Genomic DNA, 14,407 nt, shown 5'->3' with positions numbered 1-14,407 from the left:
TGGACTCACATAACCAGGGACAGGCTCGGAACTCTATGCACATGCTAGATTACCATGGTGCCAGAACTAAATAAAAAGTTAGTATACCAGTTTTGACCTGGAGTCGGGCACTCAAGGCAGACATTTGCTGCTGTTTGCCATTCACAGGACATTCCAGTATAAACAATGTGCATCCTTGTGAAGAAAATGTGTGGACAGCATGCAAAAGAAGCATGCTTAATAGCAAGATTTGAACAGCATTTGATGACTGAGTGCCAAAATCATGTTGTATATATGTGTCATTGACAAATTAAACAAATGTGTGAGAAGCAGGAGGGGCATGTATTAAGAGTACAACTTGTGAAGCATGTCTGAAAAGCATGATCAAAAACCATGTGCCACACGCAGATATGGTTTATGTGTAGAAGGTAACAAATCAGGCAAGCTGCAGGCCTGGCTGGTCGTAGAGAACAAAACAGGAACTAGGTATCAGAGGTGAAGTCATGCTCAGGGCGGACCATACATAGTAATGAGGCTATTATCAACAGGTGTGCATGCCAGCCAGCTACAACAATTAACTCTCAGTTGATTTTCTCAACGATTTTAAAATACTACAGTTTTCATCCAAAAACTGACAGCTGATGAAGTCAACACGGCGGTCAGGCGAGAGAAATCAGGCAAAGCAGCAGGGGGGAACGGTCTGCCTAGTATGGAGATGTATAAAAGCATTGCCAGTAAGCTGACAAATCACGTGCTACATATGTTTGAGGACACAACAGGTGATGGACCGAATGTGGATCAATGTCACACACTCAACCCAGTCCAAAGATCTGGGCCCAAATCCATCGTTTTTTTGCACTCCACACCACCCTGGGTTAGACAATGGCGATATGCAAATCAGCTCTGACCCTGTGCCCCATGGGAACAGTCCAGTCCGAACTACAAAAGCCATGTCCTTCCCAGAACGGAATCAAGCATCCGAGGACCGGACCGGTTTCGAGGTAACACCTCCCATCAGCCCGGCTAGCTTGACTCCAGTGGTGTGGAGTGCCTGGGACCCACGTCTGGGCATCCCCAGCGCACTTAGGGCGGAATATGCAAACACAACAGGTGATGGACCGAATGTGGATCAATGTCACACACTCAACCCAGTCCAAGGATCTGGGCCCAAATCCATCGTTTTTTTGCACTCCACACCACCCTGGGTTAGACAATGGCGATATGCAAATCAGCTCTGACCCTGTGCCCCATGGGAACAGTCCAGTCCGAACTACAAAAGCCATGTCCTTCCCAGAACGGAATCAAGCATCCGAGGACCGGACCGGTTTCGAGGTAACACCTCTCATCAGCCCGGCTAGCTTGACTCCAGTGGTGTGGAGTGCCTGGGACCCACGTCTGGGCATCCCCAGCGCACTTAGGGCGGAATATGCAAACACAGACGTGGGTCCCAGGCACTCCACACCACTGGAGTCAAGCTAGCCATGCTCAGACGTGGGTCCCAGGCACTCCACACCACTGGAGTCAAGCTAGCATGCTCAGACGTGGGTCCCAGGCACTCCACACCACTGGAGTCAAGCTAGCCGGGCTGATGAGAGGTGTTACCTCGAAACCGGTCCGGTCCTCGGATGCTTGATTCCGTTCTGGGAAGGACATGGCTTTTGTAGTTCGGACTGGACTGTTCCCATGGGGCACAGGGTCAGAGCTGATTTGCATATCGCCATTGTCTAACCCAGGGTGGTGTGGAGTGCAAAAAAACGATGGATTTGGGCCCAGATCTTTGGACTGGGATGAATGTGTGACATTGATCCACATTCGGTCCATCACCTGTTTTGTTTGCAAAATGCTCAGACGTGGGTCCCAGGCACTCCACACCACTGGAGTCAAGCTAGCCGGGCTGATGAGAGGTGTTACCTCGAAACCGGTCCGGTCCTCGGATGCTTGATTCCGTTCTGGGAAGGACATGGCTTTTGTAGTTCGGACTGGATTGTTCCCATGGGGCACAGGGTCAGAGCTGATTTGCATATCGCCATTGTCTAACCCAGGGTGGTGTGGAGTGCAAAAAAACGATGGATTTGGGCCCAGATCTTTGGACTGGGATGAATGTGTGACATTGATCCACATTCGGTCCATCACCTGTTTTGTTTGCAAAAATGCTCAGACGTGGGTCCCAGGCACTCCACACCACTGGAGTCAAGCTAGCCGGGCTGATGAGAGGTGTTACCTCGAAACCGGTCCGGTCCTCGGATGCTTGATTCCGTTCTGGGAAGGACATGGCTTTTGTAGTTCGGACTGGACTGTTCCCATGGGGCACAGGGTCAGAGCTGATTTGCATATCGCCATTGTCTAACCCAGGGTGGTGTGGAGTGCAAAAAAACGATGGATTTGGGCCCAGATCTTTGGACTGGGATGAATGTGTGACATTGATCCACATTCGGTCCATCACCTGTTTTGTTTGCAAAATGCTCAGACGTGGGTCCCAGGCACTCCACACCACTGGAGTCAAGCTAGCCGGGCTGATGAGAGGTGTTACCTCGAAACCGGTCCGGTCCTCGGATGCTTGATTCCGTTCTGGGAAGGACATGGCTTTTGTAGTTCGGACTGGACTGTTCCCATGGGGCACAGGGTCAGAGCTGATTTGCATATCGCCATTGTCTAACCCATGGTGGTGTGGAGTGCAAAAAAACGATGGATTTGGGCCCAGATCTTTGGACTGGGATGAATGTGTGACATTGATCCACATTCGGTCCATCACCTGTTTTGTTTACATATGTTTGAGGATGCACGAGTATGAGACAGCTGCCATATGTCCAACAAATAGCCACAATAGTGGTAATATTTACGAAAGGCAAACCACATCATGATTGTGCCTCATGAAAATATCTCACTATTAAAATGAAGAGGCTAAGATCCCTGCGAGAGACCTTTTATCCAGATTGCAAAGTGTCGTACCGTCCTTGCTCCTTCTGGACCCATCAGGCTCTCTTTCAAACAGGGGAACAAAACTCAATGACTTGAGGCTACAAAGGTGGACTGCATAGAATAGGAGAGCGTAGGTCCTTACTCTGGTGATGTTCTTGGAAACAATTATAGTGTTTGACACATTGTAGCGGCCATGTATGTTTGAAGTATTAAAAAAGAAGGGCTTTGGCCCCAGCTACAGGCTATGGGTCGAGCTCCTCTACTTACAACCATGGACTAGGGTATGGGTCAATGGGGTGATGTCCAGTCCTTTCCAACTGGAGAGGGAAACTAGGCAGGGATGTCTCCGGTTCCCTATGATGTTTGTGCTAGTTTTGGAACTGCTGGCCACATGGGATAGAAAATACCTTCTGGTTAGGAGATTGCTTTGGAAGGACACATGGAATTATGGGTTCCAACTTGTCATCTTTTCTTGGGAAGCCTTCACTTGTGAACATCTGAGGCTGAGATTCATACTCCTAGTAATCCTCTTCGCATAAACCCCACCTTATAATCATGCCATTGCACAGTGCTATAGGTTGCATCAGACGCTTGCTCCAGGTCACTGACATCAGCTTCAAACTCTGAGTCTAGTATGTGCAGTGGGAGGCACGTGAAAACCTTCATCAGAAAATGCAAGAAAAACAAAGGTGGAAAAGGACTTTCTGTTGTTGACAATGCTATTTACAAAAGTATAGTCACTGAGGTGGTCACTCCCATCGATGGGTGCATTGGAATTGTCACTGACAGAGACATTGACAGGGAGGTGATTGTCACCACAGGGATCGGTGCCAGTGTTGTCTTTGGTGAGGGTTGTTGCTGATGAGACCAGCTCCCTTGTCATCCATGATGGGAAACTGCTGGTGGGCTTTACTAGTGAGGTGGCCGTCAACCTGATGGTACTCACCGATGGAACCTTCATTGAGGATGGAAATGTTTGAGAGGATGTCAGATGCACTGGATTTTTGCTCAATTCTTTGTGTAGGTTGTTTCTCCTCCTTTTTAATGCCTTTCACAAAAAAGTTCCAGATGCTTCTTTTTTGTGTCGTTTTTGTGGAAGTGCTTGGTCAGACTTTCCCAGATGAGGGGGCTTCCCTTTAGAAGGGAGAATTATCTTCTTTTCCAGCGAGCTAACAGCCAACCTATTATCTTTATCCTTAAGAATCTATGATGGGAAGGTCTTGCAGTTATTGCTGCAAGATGCTTCATGAGTGGAATAAAGGCAATAAATACACTTATCGTGAGGAATGACAACGCAAATATGTTGTCCCCAATCTGAGCAAGGCTTGTACAGAGATCTTTCTCAGCCACAGTGTCAGTTGGTAACAGTTAGCTGTACCTCTGGGCCAGTACTGGGGTGAAAATTTCAGACATTCCTATAAAACAATGCACAGTTTGATAAATGTTAAAGTTAATACTTGCTGAAGTCCATGAAAGATGAACAGAGGTCAAGGAGCAACAGGTATACGGTCAAACAAAGGCAATAAAACAGAGCTGTCATGTCTTTTAAGTGCTACATTCTAAACGGAGCAGGAATGGCTCGGCATTGATATCACTAGCAAAGCAATAGCTACATATTTACCCATCTAGCTCATGATTTGGCTTAATTAGGATAGACAGATTAAGAAAAATGATTTGACCCTGTCACACTTTAGCACAGCTGCCCTGAGTAATAGACCCAAGTGGAGGCTGCTGACCTGTACTGATGAGAGCTGTGAAGCCACACAACCAAAAACAAATAGCTTCTCTAAGTGGCTTCTACACTTAACTTAGGTCAGTCTTTCACAATTGCACTAGTTTAGTTATGAAGTTAAGCTCTAATCATAACTCTGTTGGGTAAATGCTAGGACAATAAGGAACGGTTACATTGTCATTCTAAAAATGTCAATTCTCTGGTTTTACAAGGAAGTGGGGTAAAGTGCTGGTTTCTTCTAGGGAACCTATACCAAATGTCAATGCTCAAACTGAATGCTCAATCTGTCCCTCTTATACTTCTGACCTGCCTCACTTATCAGTATCTAGTGTCATTGCAGATCTATGAGAAATCATTGTTGGGCGATCTCACAAAAGCTGAGGTACTGCAAGTATCGGTGACTTCTACCTGCCACTGCTTGCATTAGCTATCATGGCTGACCTGATCGAAGGCCATTTTGTAGAGATGATCCACCATCATCCAGATCTCTTTTGGGATATCCAGTGGCTTTTCATTCCCCGAGTAAGACTGTGTCATTTGAAGTGGCATCAGTGTCTGAAACAGAAACATATTATTTTGGGTATTGTGTAACATACAAATAAGCAAATTTGAATGCATTGAAATTTACTATCTTACAGAATACAGCATCTATCAAGAATATAGAAAAATAACATATCCAGAATACTTTAAGCAAGCTATTTTTACAATTAGATATTAAGCATGCAATGGTTGGTGTAAATAAATACCACTACTGAAGATCCTACGTAACATTTTGTTTCAGTGCATGAATGATAAGTAGATTTAAATGCTGAATAGATTTGTAATTACATATGTAGAATGTACAAAAGGCTGAGCACACAGGACTACTCAGCAGAGTTTTTTAAAACTCATAGTAAAGTTTTATAAATATTGTCCTACATTTCCCATTCATGTTGGACTGGCTACAAACATGTATTAAACTCTTCAATGGTACATCTTCAGAAGTACACTTTAAGAACCAGACAAAGAAGTGTCCCACAACAATATAACCACATGCTAGATACTAAAGCCTTCCTCGTTAGAATGTTGTTCCCACACTCTTCTGTTAGTATTTGGGCTACAAGTTGATGAGCATCATGCCCTGGGGAATACCCAACGCTAGAGAAGACGTTGCAGTGGCACCCAAGCACAGAGATGGATGGTGCCCTCTATATCTAAATGCTGGCTGCATTTCCCTTCTGAAGAAGGCGGCTCATTTTCCTTCTTCATTTAGTTTTGGTAAGCTACATTTTATGGTTCATGTGACTAAATAACGCTACATTTTACAGATACAATCAGGGATGCTTAATAGAATACTACCAGCTAGTGTAGTGGATGTTTTTTTTCAGTAATGAATGGCCATAAATAGAAACAAGCTTTGGCAAAGCCAATCGGTCTGTCCGCTTGTGCTACAATGTTTTTTTTCTCTAATGTAAGCATAAGTCACAAAAATAAAATAATGCAACCACCTTAACATGGCTGTCATTTGCACAATACAAAATGTAAAACTAAAAAACCTTCAAATAGGTGGCTGCTTTACTAGTGATATTTTGTTAAATAACAAGCCTTTCAGTTGTACCAAGCAGTTTATTATTTGTAAAGGAGACAAGAGTGAATCACCACCAAACCACGCATTCAAATTGTAGGCAGCTACCATGTTAAAGGGGCATTCAAGCACTTTATTACAGCATGTTTAAAAGTAAACATTATATAAAATACCATATAAATGGGCACCTAACGTGCAGGCAAAATACATGCCACTATTAAAAGTTATTATTAAAAAAAACACAATAAATCACACTTGAACCGACTTAGTTTTAAATTTTAAATAGATTTTTAGTACAGGAAGGGAAGAAGACAAAAGGGATTCTGAGGTTTTTGCCAGGCTACAACTTTTCATTGCAAGCCTTAGTGCAAAGAAATAGGATAATGTATGGATTTTGTGGTGTTCTATAAACCGTTAAACTTCTGATTGATTGTCAATCAGGCAGACAAACAATGAGGCTTGTGAGTTTTCAACCATGGTTTGTTTTGTGTTGAAGTTCATTGTGTGGCTGCTGTAAGCAATCAAACAAAAACATAATCTTCATCTCTGTGTCCTTAATAGTTGTGCAACTTTCCTTCCTAGTAACTTGGAAATTTAGCAGTTAACAAGAAAGTGTGGGATGTGGAGCAGGATACATGCATTCCTAAATATAACTCCAACACATGTAAGATGTTGCATAGTTGCAATATCTAACGAGAATTTTAGCGTTGGCTAATTGCAGCATACATCATTCATGAGTGCGTCTTGGGGGTTTCCATATTTTGTAACCATGGGGTGGCAGTTTTATCATTTTACATTTGCCTAGTAGGACATCTTCCTGTGTTAATGGGAATAATGCAATATGCCTGACACATAGTGAACACCATTAGTGTTGGGATTCAGTAGGATTTTGTCCACAGTGAGTGGTCAGTGGTTTTCCTTAGTGTTTACAGTTAATAGGATGATGCCAATGTAGTTTATGGAATAATGTGTTCTAAAAGATTCTTTGTTGTCATTAATAGGTAACAACATGAGTGATGCTGTGGTAAATGAGCCTGTAACAACCGATGTTAAGTCTGAAGGGGATTCCAGAAAGTATCATTACAAAGATAGTTATATTTCAGTACGGAAAGTAGTGAAAGTAGCATTTGGAAAGCTTGGAAGAGAAGCAAAATGTTCTACTCCTTTTCAGAAGATATAGAAGCAGTGTTAGAGAAAAAGCACAATCTAAGAAATGAGCAAAGAAAAATCACTCAGGAAAAAGTTAATTAAAAGAGAGGTAGTTAATGGGAAAGGACAATGTTTGTGGAACTCTAGTGAACCTGAAGAAGGGGTTGATAAATGGTCTCAGTTTCATTCACAAGGTAATGAAATGAAATGAAATGAAAAGAATCTTATAAAGCGCGACTTAGCCCGAAGGCGTCAAGGCGCCTAACAGAAAATCCAGAAAAGCAAATAGAAATAAACTACAAATACACCCTTGCAAACAACCAGGTTTTTAGTGCTTTTTTCGGAAACGAAGAACAGAGGGTTGAGTTTTAATTTCATCTGGAAGAATATTCCATAGCTTTGGGGCGATAGTAGAAAAGGCCCTACCGCCCCATCTGTTCTTATGGAAGCGAGGTACCACAAGCAGATTCTTTGAGGAAGAACGAAGGAGTCTGCCCGAAACATAGGGGGTCAGCAGTTTCTTGACCCCTCCAGGGCCATTGCCAGAGAGAGCACTATGAGTCAGGCAGAGCACCTTAAAGGTGATCCTCGCTTCAATAGGAAGCCAATGTAGGGCTTTCCTAGCAGCTGTTGATGACGCTAGTCTGGGAGTGTCCAAAACGAATTTGGCAGCCGCATTTTGTGCGGTCTGAAGGCGCTGTGTTAGGCTCTTATTCATGTCGATGCATAGGGCATTGCAGTAGTCGAGTCGCGAAGCGACAAGTGCTACTACCACTTGCTTCCGCGCCTGGGGGGACAGGTAATGTTTTATTTTCCTGAGTATTTTGATAATCCCCCAGCAGGTATCAACACTTCTATTTACCTGCAAGGTCATAGAGAGGGCCAGTTCAATCATTACTCCTAGATTTCGCGCTGACTCCGTGGGAGTAGGGCAGGACCCCAGCGAGGACGGCCACCATTAAGGTGACCAGACGTTATTGTTAGGGCCGAACACCAGGATCTCCGTTTTCTCGCCATTCAACTTTAATGAATTGTAAATCATCCATTGTGACACTGCTTCCATGCAGTTCCTAAAGTTTCACAGGGACGAGCCATCAGGGTGAGAGAGGGACACCAGAATCTGCGTGTCATCTGCATAGGAGACTACCTCCATCCCAAAAGATCTAAGATCTAAGCAACTTGGCAAATGGGGTCACATAGATGTTGAACAGGGTCGGGCTTAATGCCGACCCCTGAGGAACCCCACATTGCACAGGTATGGATGGAGATAAAAAGTCTCCCAGCTTCACCTTCTGTACCCTCTGGTCGAGGAAGGAGGCCAGCAAACTCAGGGCCTCTCCTTCTACCCCTATCTCCCTAGAGGATACTTATATGAGATTCAGGCCACAACAGACTTCCTCTAACAGTGAGGACTATCTCCAAGGTCAAAAGGCAGAGGAGGTACAGCACAACTGCCTGGCACAACCCAAGATGGGTAGTATGGAAGCAATTTTAAGGTTCTTCCCATTAAAGTCTGGATGCTGGTTGAAAGATGTTGTAAAATGATAGGGGGTAACCAGTAATCCTTTGATGCTGAAGGCAGACAGGCTTAGCAAATCAAAGCTGTCCCGTCAGTGAGCCTTGGAGGTTTTCAAAGAGGCCCACATGCATTTGGTAAGTTCCAGAGTACAATAATGGCTGGAGAAGGTAGAAGTAGTTAAGGTGCCAGAGAAGTTAAGAGGCCATGTGTGCCTTATTTTCTACTGAAGAATACAAGAGCTGGAAGCATTTACAAATGTGACAGAAGTGAATAGATTTGTAGCCTATAGACAATTTAGGAAAATGTATCGATTATGAAACTATCTTCAGGAACAGGGTTAAACTCAAGCTCAAAGATGCATATTTTACTGAGCTTACTGTGGCACATTTTCAACATTATCTGCAGATCAAATGGGCAGGCTAATAGTTTCAGATCAAAGGTTTGGCATTTGTCCTTTCTTCAATCCTTTGGTGTTTCATGATGGGGCTTCGATCAGTGGTTGCTTTCCTAAAGGAAAGGAGTAAATGGGTGATAGCTTATTTGACATCTTGTTGACATTTCAAGAGTTTAAGGAACTGACAAAGCATTTGACGTTGGCAACAAGCATCAAAGTATCTGACATTCACTGTGAACATCAATTTTGAAACCATGCAAGGATTTAAATGAAGGGTTTGGTTTTCAGATGGATTCTGGAAAGGTGGTGTTGACAATTCCACTAAAGAAAATCAAATCAAAGATCTGCATCTTTTGGAGGCTGTGCTTTCCAGTTTGCTGACAGTGGCTCAAGCAATTGGTCAGTGGTGGCTTTAATTCAAGCAATATTCCCTGAGCCATTCCATTATCAAGCTCTATATTGTGTTTGAAAAACACTATCTAGCACAATTGGCTATGGCATGAAGACAAAGTCTGGAAGCTCTTAATGGCTGCAAAATATCTGGAACTTTAATTGAATTCGTAATGGAAGTCGTTGTGAGCACCCTGGGATGGGAGGATGTACTTATCCATCAGAGGCTGGAGGAACATTGTAATTGGTAGAACAGTAGATGCAGCTATAATGCATTTGAAAAGATTTCTTTCTGAAGATCAGAATTGTTTAGTGTTGTTGCACATGGACAAGGTGTCTGCACTGCAATACATCAATCGCTTGGGGAGTTGCAGATCGAGGAAACAATCAGAGTTAATTTGGATCCGAATATTTCCCTGTAAGCAGAATATCTACCAGCTTTCGAAAACCCCATAAAGTGAGTGGGCTGTCATTCCTCTTGATCAGGGTAAGGAATGCTGGTAGGTCATAGATACCAGAGAGATTACAGTCAAATGCAATTGAAATTAAATGTGTTAGTTGTATTCTAGGATATTCAGAGGCTGTTGGATGTGCTTCATGGCTCAGTTTATAGACAGAATCTGCAACCCCTACCTGGCATAGATAGCAGGGAGAAATTGGAGAGAAATGCAGCATATTTATGTTTACAGACAAATCTGTTTAGTACTGATTATGACATTGGGGGTGTCCCTGCCTAGGTGAGGAAGGGGTTAAAGTTGACAGTGGAGCAACATTGTTTCCTGGACTTTCAAGAGGCTACTTGTTTTGAAAATATCAGAGGATTTTTCTGGTTGTAGGAGCGTTCACAAGAGGCTCCTCAATAAATCCTGGATGCTATGTACAAGTAAAAGGTGTTGTAGGGCCTAGAGGTTCCGGTTTGTTTGAACCTGGAGAGGGGTACAGATCCTAACAAAGCATCCTCTGAGATAGTGGCAAACATTTTATCAAAACTGTCCACTAAAGGCTTAAACAACAGAACTTTAAGCTGTTACAGATCAGTGATCGTGTCAGCTTACAGTTTGAGAGAAGGAAGAACAAGCGGTAATGATGCTTTGGTTTCTAGATAAGGAAGCGAGTTTGCATACAAAGACCACCAAAGCTTCACCATAATACCATTTGGGGTATTGTCAAGACCATATTGACTTCAATGTTGTGTCTGTTTTATGAAGAGTATGCCGAGCTGTGTATTGTGATGTTGAAAGAGTATTTGAACAGAGTAAGAGGAATTTGACTTCCTAGAGCAGAACAGCTGTTCATTTTCTTTAAAAGCCATATAACTTGTCTTCTCCAACCTTGACCAGATGGACAAAGACTAGAATGCAGGAAGCTGGTGTGGACACGAGTGACTCAAGGTTCTTTCCCTCTGTGGAGCAATGGCCAATAGCATGTTTATGTCAGGTGGTGGACTTGATGACATTTTGCAGTCAGCCAACTGGCCAAATGCAGCAACAATTTGATCTTTTAATTTGTAGGTATCTTACTTCTTTGGCTTTCATCAGCTTTAAACATGTATAATGCTAGATTCTAGATATGACATAATAAAATGATTCTATAAGTGAGAATCAGGAAAATCTGCATGTCATTAAAGTAAAGGTATTACCAACCCTCCAACTAAACGTGATTAGTCAATTTTAAACATTAAAAAGGAAGACACACAGAAAACTAGCCCTGAGGAGGGAACGTGTACCATTCTGACAAGAATGTGAAGCCAAAGACTCATAGGCAAAGATTTAATGCTTGGTGAAGGTTTGACCTTTGGAGCAAAACAGATGCCCAATCAATCTTTGACTCAGTAAGGGAAGAGGCCAGAAACTCCCCAGATTCTAGCGGAGATATTTAATTTCACATTGGATGCAGTAAGACACAATACTACCTATGACACTCAGAGAAAAAATTAGAATAAAATCCAGATTCTCTCAAAACTCACTTGGAGAATTAACATTCTCTCAGAACAAGGACTGTGTCATTGTATTGATTCATTTAAATTTTCATGGTACGTTTCAAACTGTATTAATGATGTAATACATTCTAGGAGGGAGATGCCACTAGGTTGGAGGTACGCGTTCATCATATCAGCATATCGTGCATATCTACATCAAGTCAGGATGCTCCATTGTGATCTCATATACACCTTCACATCTCTTCACCCTTGCATATTTTTGGAGCATTAAATAAGTATATTACCTACTGGTGGACGCCAGTAGGTAGTTATAGTTAGGACCTATTTTCCATAGGAAAATCACAATATTCTATTCCCAATAACTTTGGCGCCGGTTGAAGAATCTTAGTGAAATTTTCAAAACTTATGGCACGCTCCGGTCCGCTCCTATCTTGAAAGTTTCGGGGTGATTCGGCAAGCGGGGGCCAAGATAAAAGGGGAGTCCCAAAATGTGTTCTCCCCATGCAATTTCCCATAGGAAACTTTAGACACGGCTACAGGCCGAACTGCTGAACGGAATTACACCATATTTGGCAAAAAGGTAGCCCTTGGTTCAGAAAGAACACTTTTTGTTACATGGTGTAAATCCGTTCAGTAGTAGCTGAGAAAATCAAAATGTAAAAAGTTGTGATACTTATGGCTGCGCAGGATCCGCGCAACCTCCAGATCACGAACTTCATGCCAATTGGCTCTCAACCCTCCAAATCAAGAAGTGTTGACAGTCATCTTTGCCTCAGTAGAACCGAGGCACAAGAAAACAGAATAAAACACGCAAAACAAGAAAAGGGGGCAGGATAGAAACACCTTGACCCCCTAGGCCTGCTTAGGGGGTCCCACAAGGAACTCCAGGGCCCCCAAAAAATGTTTTTTTTAAAAATCGGCAAAATCCATGCAGGGTGCGCGGATCCGGCCACAAACAAAAACGAAGCGCGGATTCCCGCGCTTTGTTAATAATTAGCACCCAGGTGAGACAAATTCGTGGGGCAAACATTGTACTGTGATGGGGCGCCCAAAGGGGCCCCCCAGCACCGGGGACCCCCACTCCCCGGGGCTTTTCAAAATTATGTGCGGGGGGGCTCACTGCCCCCCAGCCACGGGGACCGCCACCCCCGGGGCTTTATAAGTACATGGGTGGGGGGCTCAAAGGCCACCCCCACGCACCGGGGACCGCCACCCCGGGCCTTAAGAAAATATTTGCAGGGGGCTCCCGGCCCCCCGCAGCCCCGGGGACTGCCACCCCCTGGGGCTTGTGTTCAATTTTTTTTAAAATAAATAAAAACCTGGGGGGTCAAGCCCCCCGACACGCCCTGGGGACCGCCACCTCCCCGGGGCTCTAAATATTATAATAAGGGGGTCTGTGACGGACCCCCAGCCCCAGGAACCACCACCACCCAGGTTCCGGCTCCTGCAGTGTCCCGGGGTGCCCACCCCTGGGACGCTGCTGTTAGCTATGGCAGGGTCGGAGCCTCGCGGCTCCCGCCCTGCCATAGCAAACAGCTTTGGTTTTTGGAAGAGAGAGCAGGAAACCTGCTCTCTGTTCCAAAAACCAAAGACAATTGCTTCCACACGGGGAGCTGCATCTTAGCATGTGGAAAAGCTATGCTGGTTCCTGAAGGACTCTGGGAGCCGGCAGGACCGTGGGGGATTGGGGACCCCCCCACGGTCCCCAAAGGAGAGGGCCAGCCCCGGGGGTTAGGGTCGCCGGGCATAAGTGGCCTGAGGAGGGGGGCAACGCAGCCCCCTCCAAAAGCAATAATAATAATAAAAAAAGGCCAGGCCTGGGGGATGGGGTCCCTGGGGCAGGTTATGGCTTCGGGAGGGGGGCCACGCGGCCCCCTTCCAAATTTAAAAAATAAAATAAAAATAGGGGGTAGGCCCTGAGGGATGGGGTCCCCAGGGCTAATAAATTTGAAAAAGAAGGGGGCCCTTCTTAAAAATAAAATTAAAAACAATAACGGGATCGCGTCGGAGGACCCGCTCCCTCTATGCAGCACTCTGCAAATGCGCCCCTGGCGCGTTTGCAGATGGAGAACTAATTCCCCTTGAATACGGGAGGTCCCTGGGGGCCAACTAGCCCACCAGTAACCTCCAGTATGCGCCAGGGAGCTGTGTTGCAGAGAGGTGTTCTGAGGCCACGCCCCTTTTTACACCTCTCTGCAACGCAGTTCTGTGGCGCTTAATAGAGATACCTGGTGGGCTAGTTGCACCCCAGGGACCCTCAGGATTCAAGGGGAGTTAATCCCCCAACTTAAAACACGATACAGGGCGCGTTTGCACGGTTGTGAAGAGAGGGGGCGGGGCCTCAGTTGACATTTGTGCAAACACATGCTGTAGCACGGTTTACATTGGGGAATTAATTCCTCTTCAATCCTGATAGTCTCTGGGGGCCAACTAGCCCACCAGGTACCTCCAGTACCTACAGTAAGCGCCACGGAGCTGCGTTGCAGAGAGGAGGTTCAGGCCGTGCCACTTTTTGCACCTCTCTGCAACAGCACTTACTGGAGGTACCTAGTGGGCTAGTTTCACCCTAGGGACTTTCAGGATTCAAGGGGACTTAATCTCCCAACTTAAAACAGCTACAGGGCGTGTTTAAAAAAAGTGGGGAAGGGAGGGGACGAGGCCTGAGGTGACATGTACAAACACACCCTGTGGCGCATTTTAAGCTGGGGAAATAACTTCCATTCAATCCCTGGGAGCCAACCAGCCCACCAGGTGCTTCCAGTAAGTGCCACTGCGCTGCGTTGCAGAGAGGTGGTCCAGGCCGTGCCCCTTTTTACACCTCT

General features: G+C 44.9%; 1 protein-coding gene across 3 annotated transcripts in view; it reads right to left on the bottom strand.

Moving 5' to 3' along the window:
- INPP5B (inositol polyphosphate-5-phosphatase B) overlaps positions 1-14,407 on the bottom strand; it is a 783,203-nt gene that overhangs the window by 90,158 nt on the left and 678,638 nt on the right. For all 3 annotated transcript variants that reach the window (XM_086956440.1, XM_086956441.1, XM_086956442.1), the window contains one exon: positions 5,072-5,185. In XM_086956440.1, the coding sequence (XP_086812566.1) occupies positions 5,072-5,185 (114 nt within the window). The remainder of the gene's footprint in view (positions 1-5,071; positions 5,186-14,407) is intronic.

This window comes from Lissotriton vulgaris, chromosome 2_1 (genome assembly GCF_964263255.1).
Source record: "Lissotriton vulgaris chromosome 2_1, aLisVul1.2, whole genome shotgun sequence".
NCBI lineage: Eukaryota > Metazoa > Chordata > Amphibia > Caudata > Salamandridae > Lissotriton > Lissotriton vulgaris.
The sequence above is the reverse complement of the archived record's forward strand: the minus strand, read 5'-3'. Positions and strand labels throughout refer to the sequence as shown.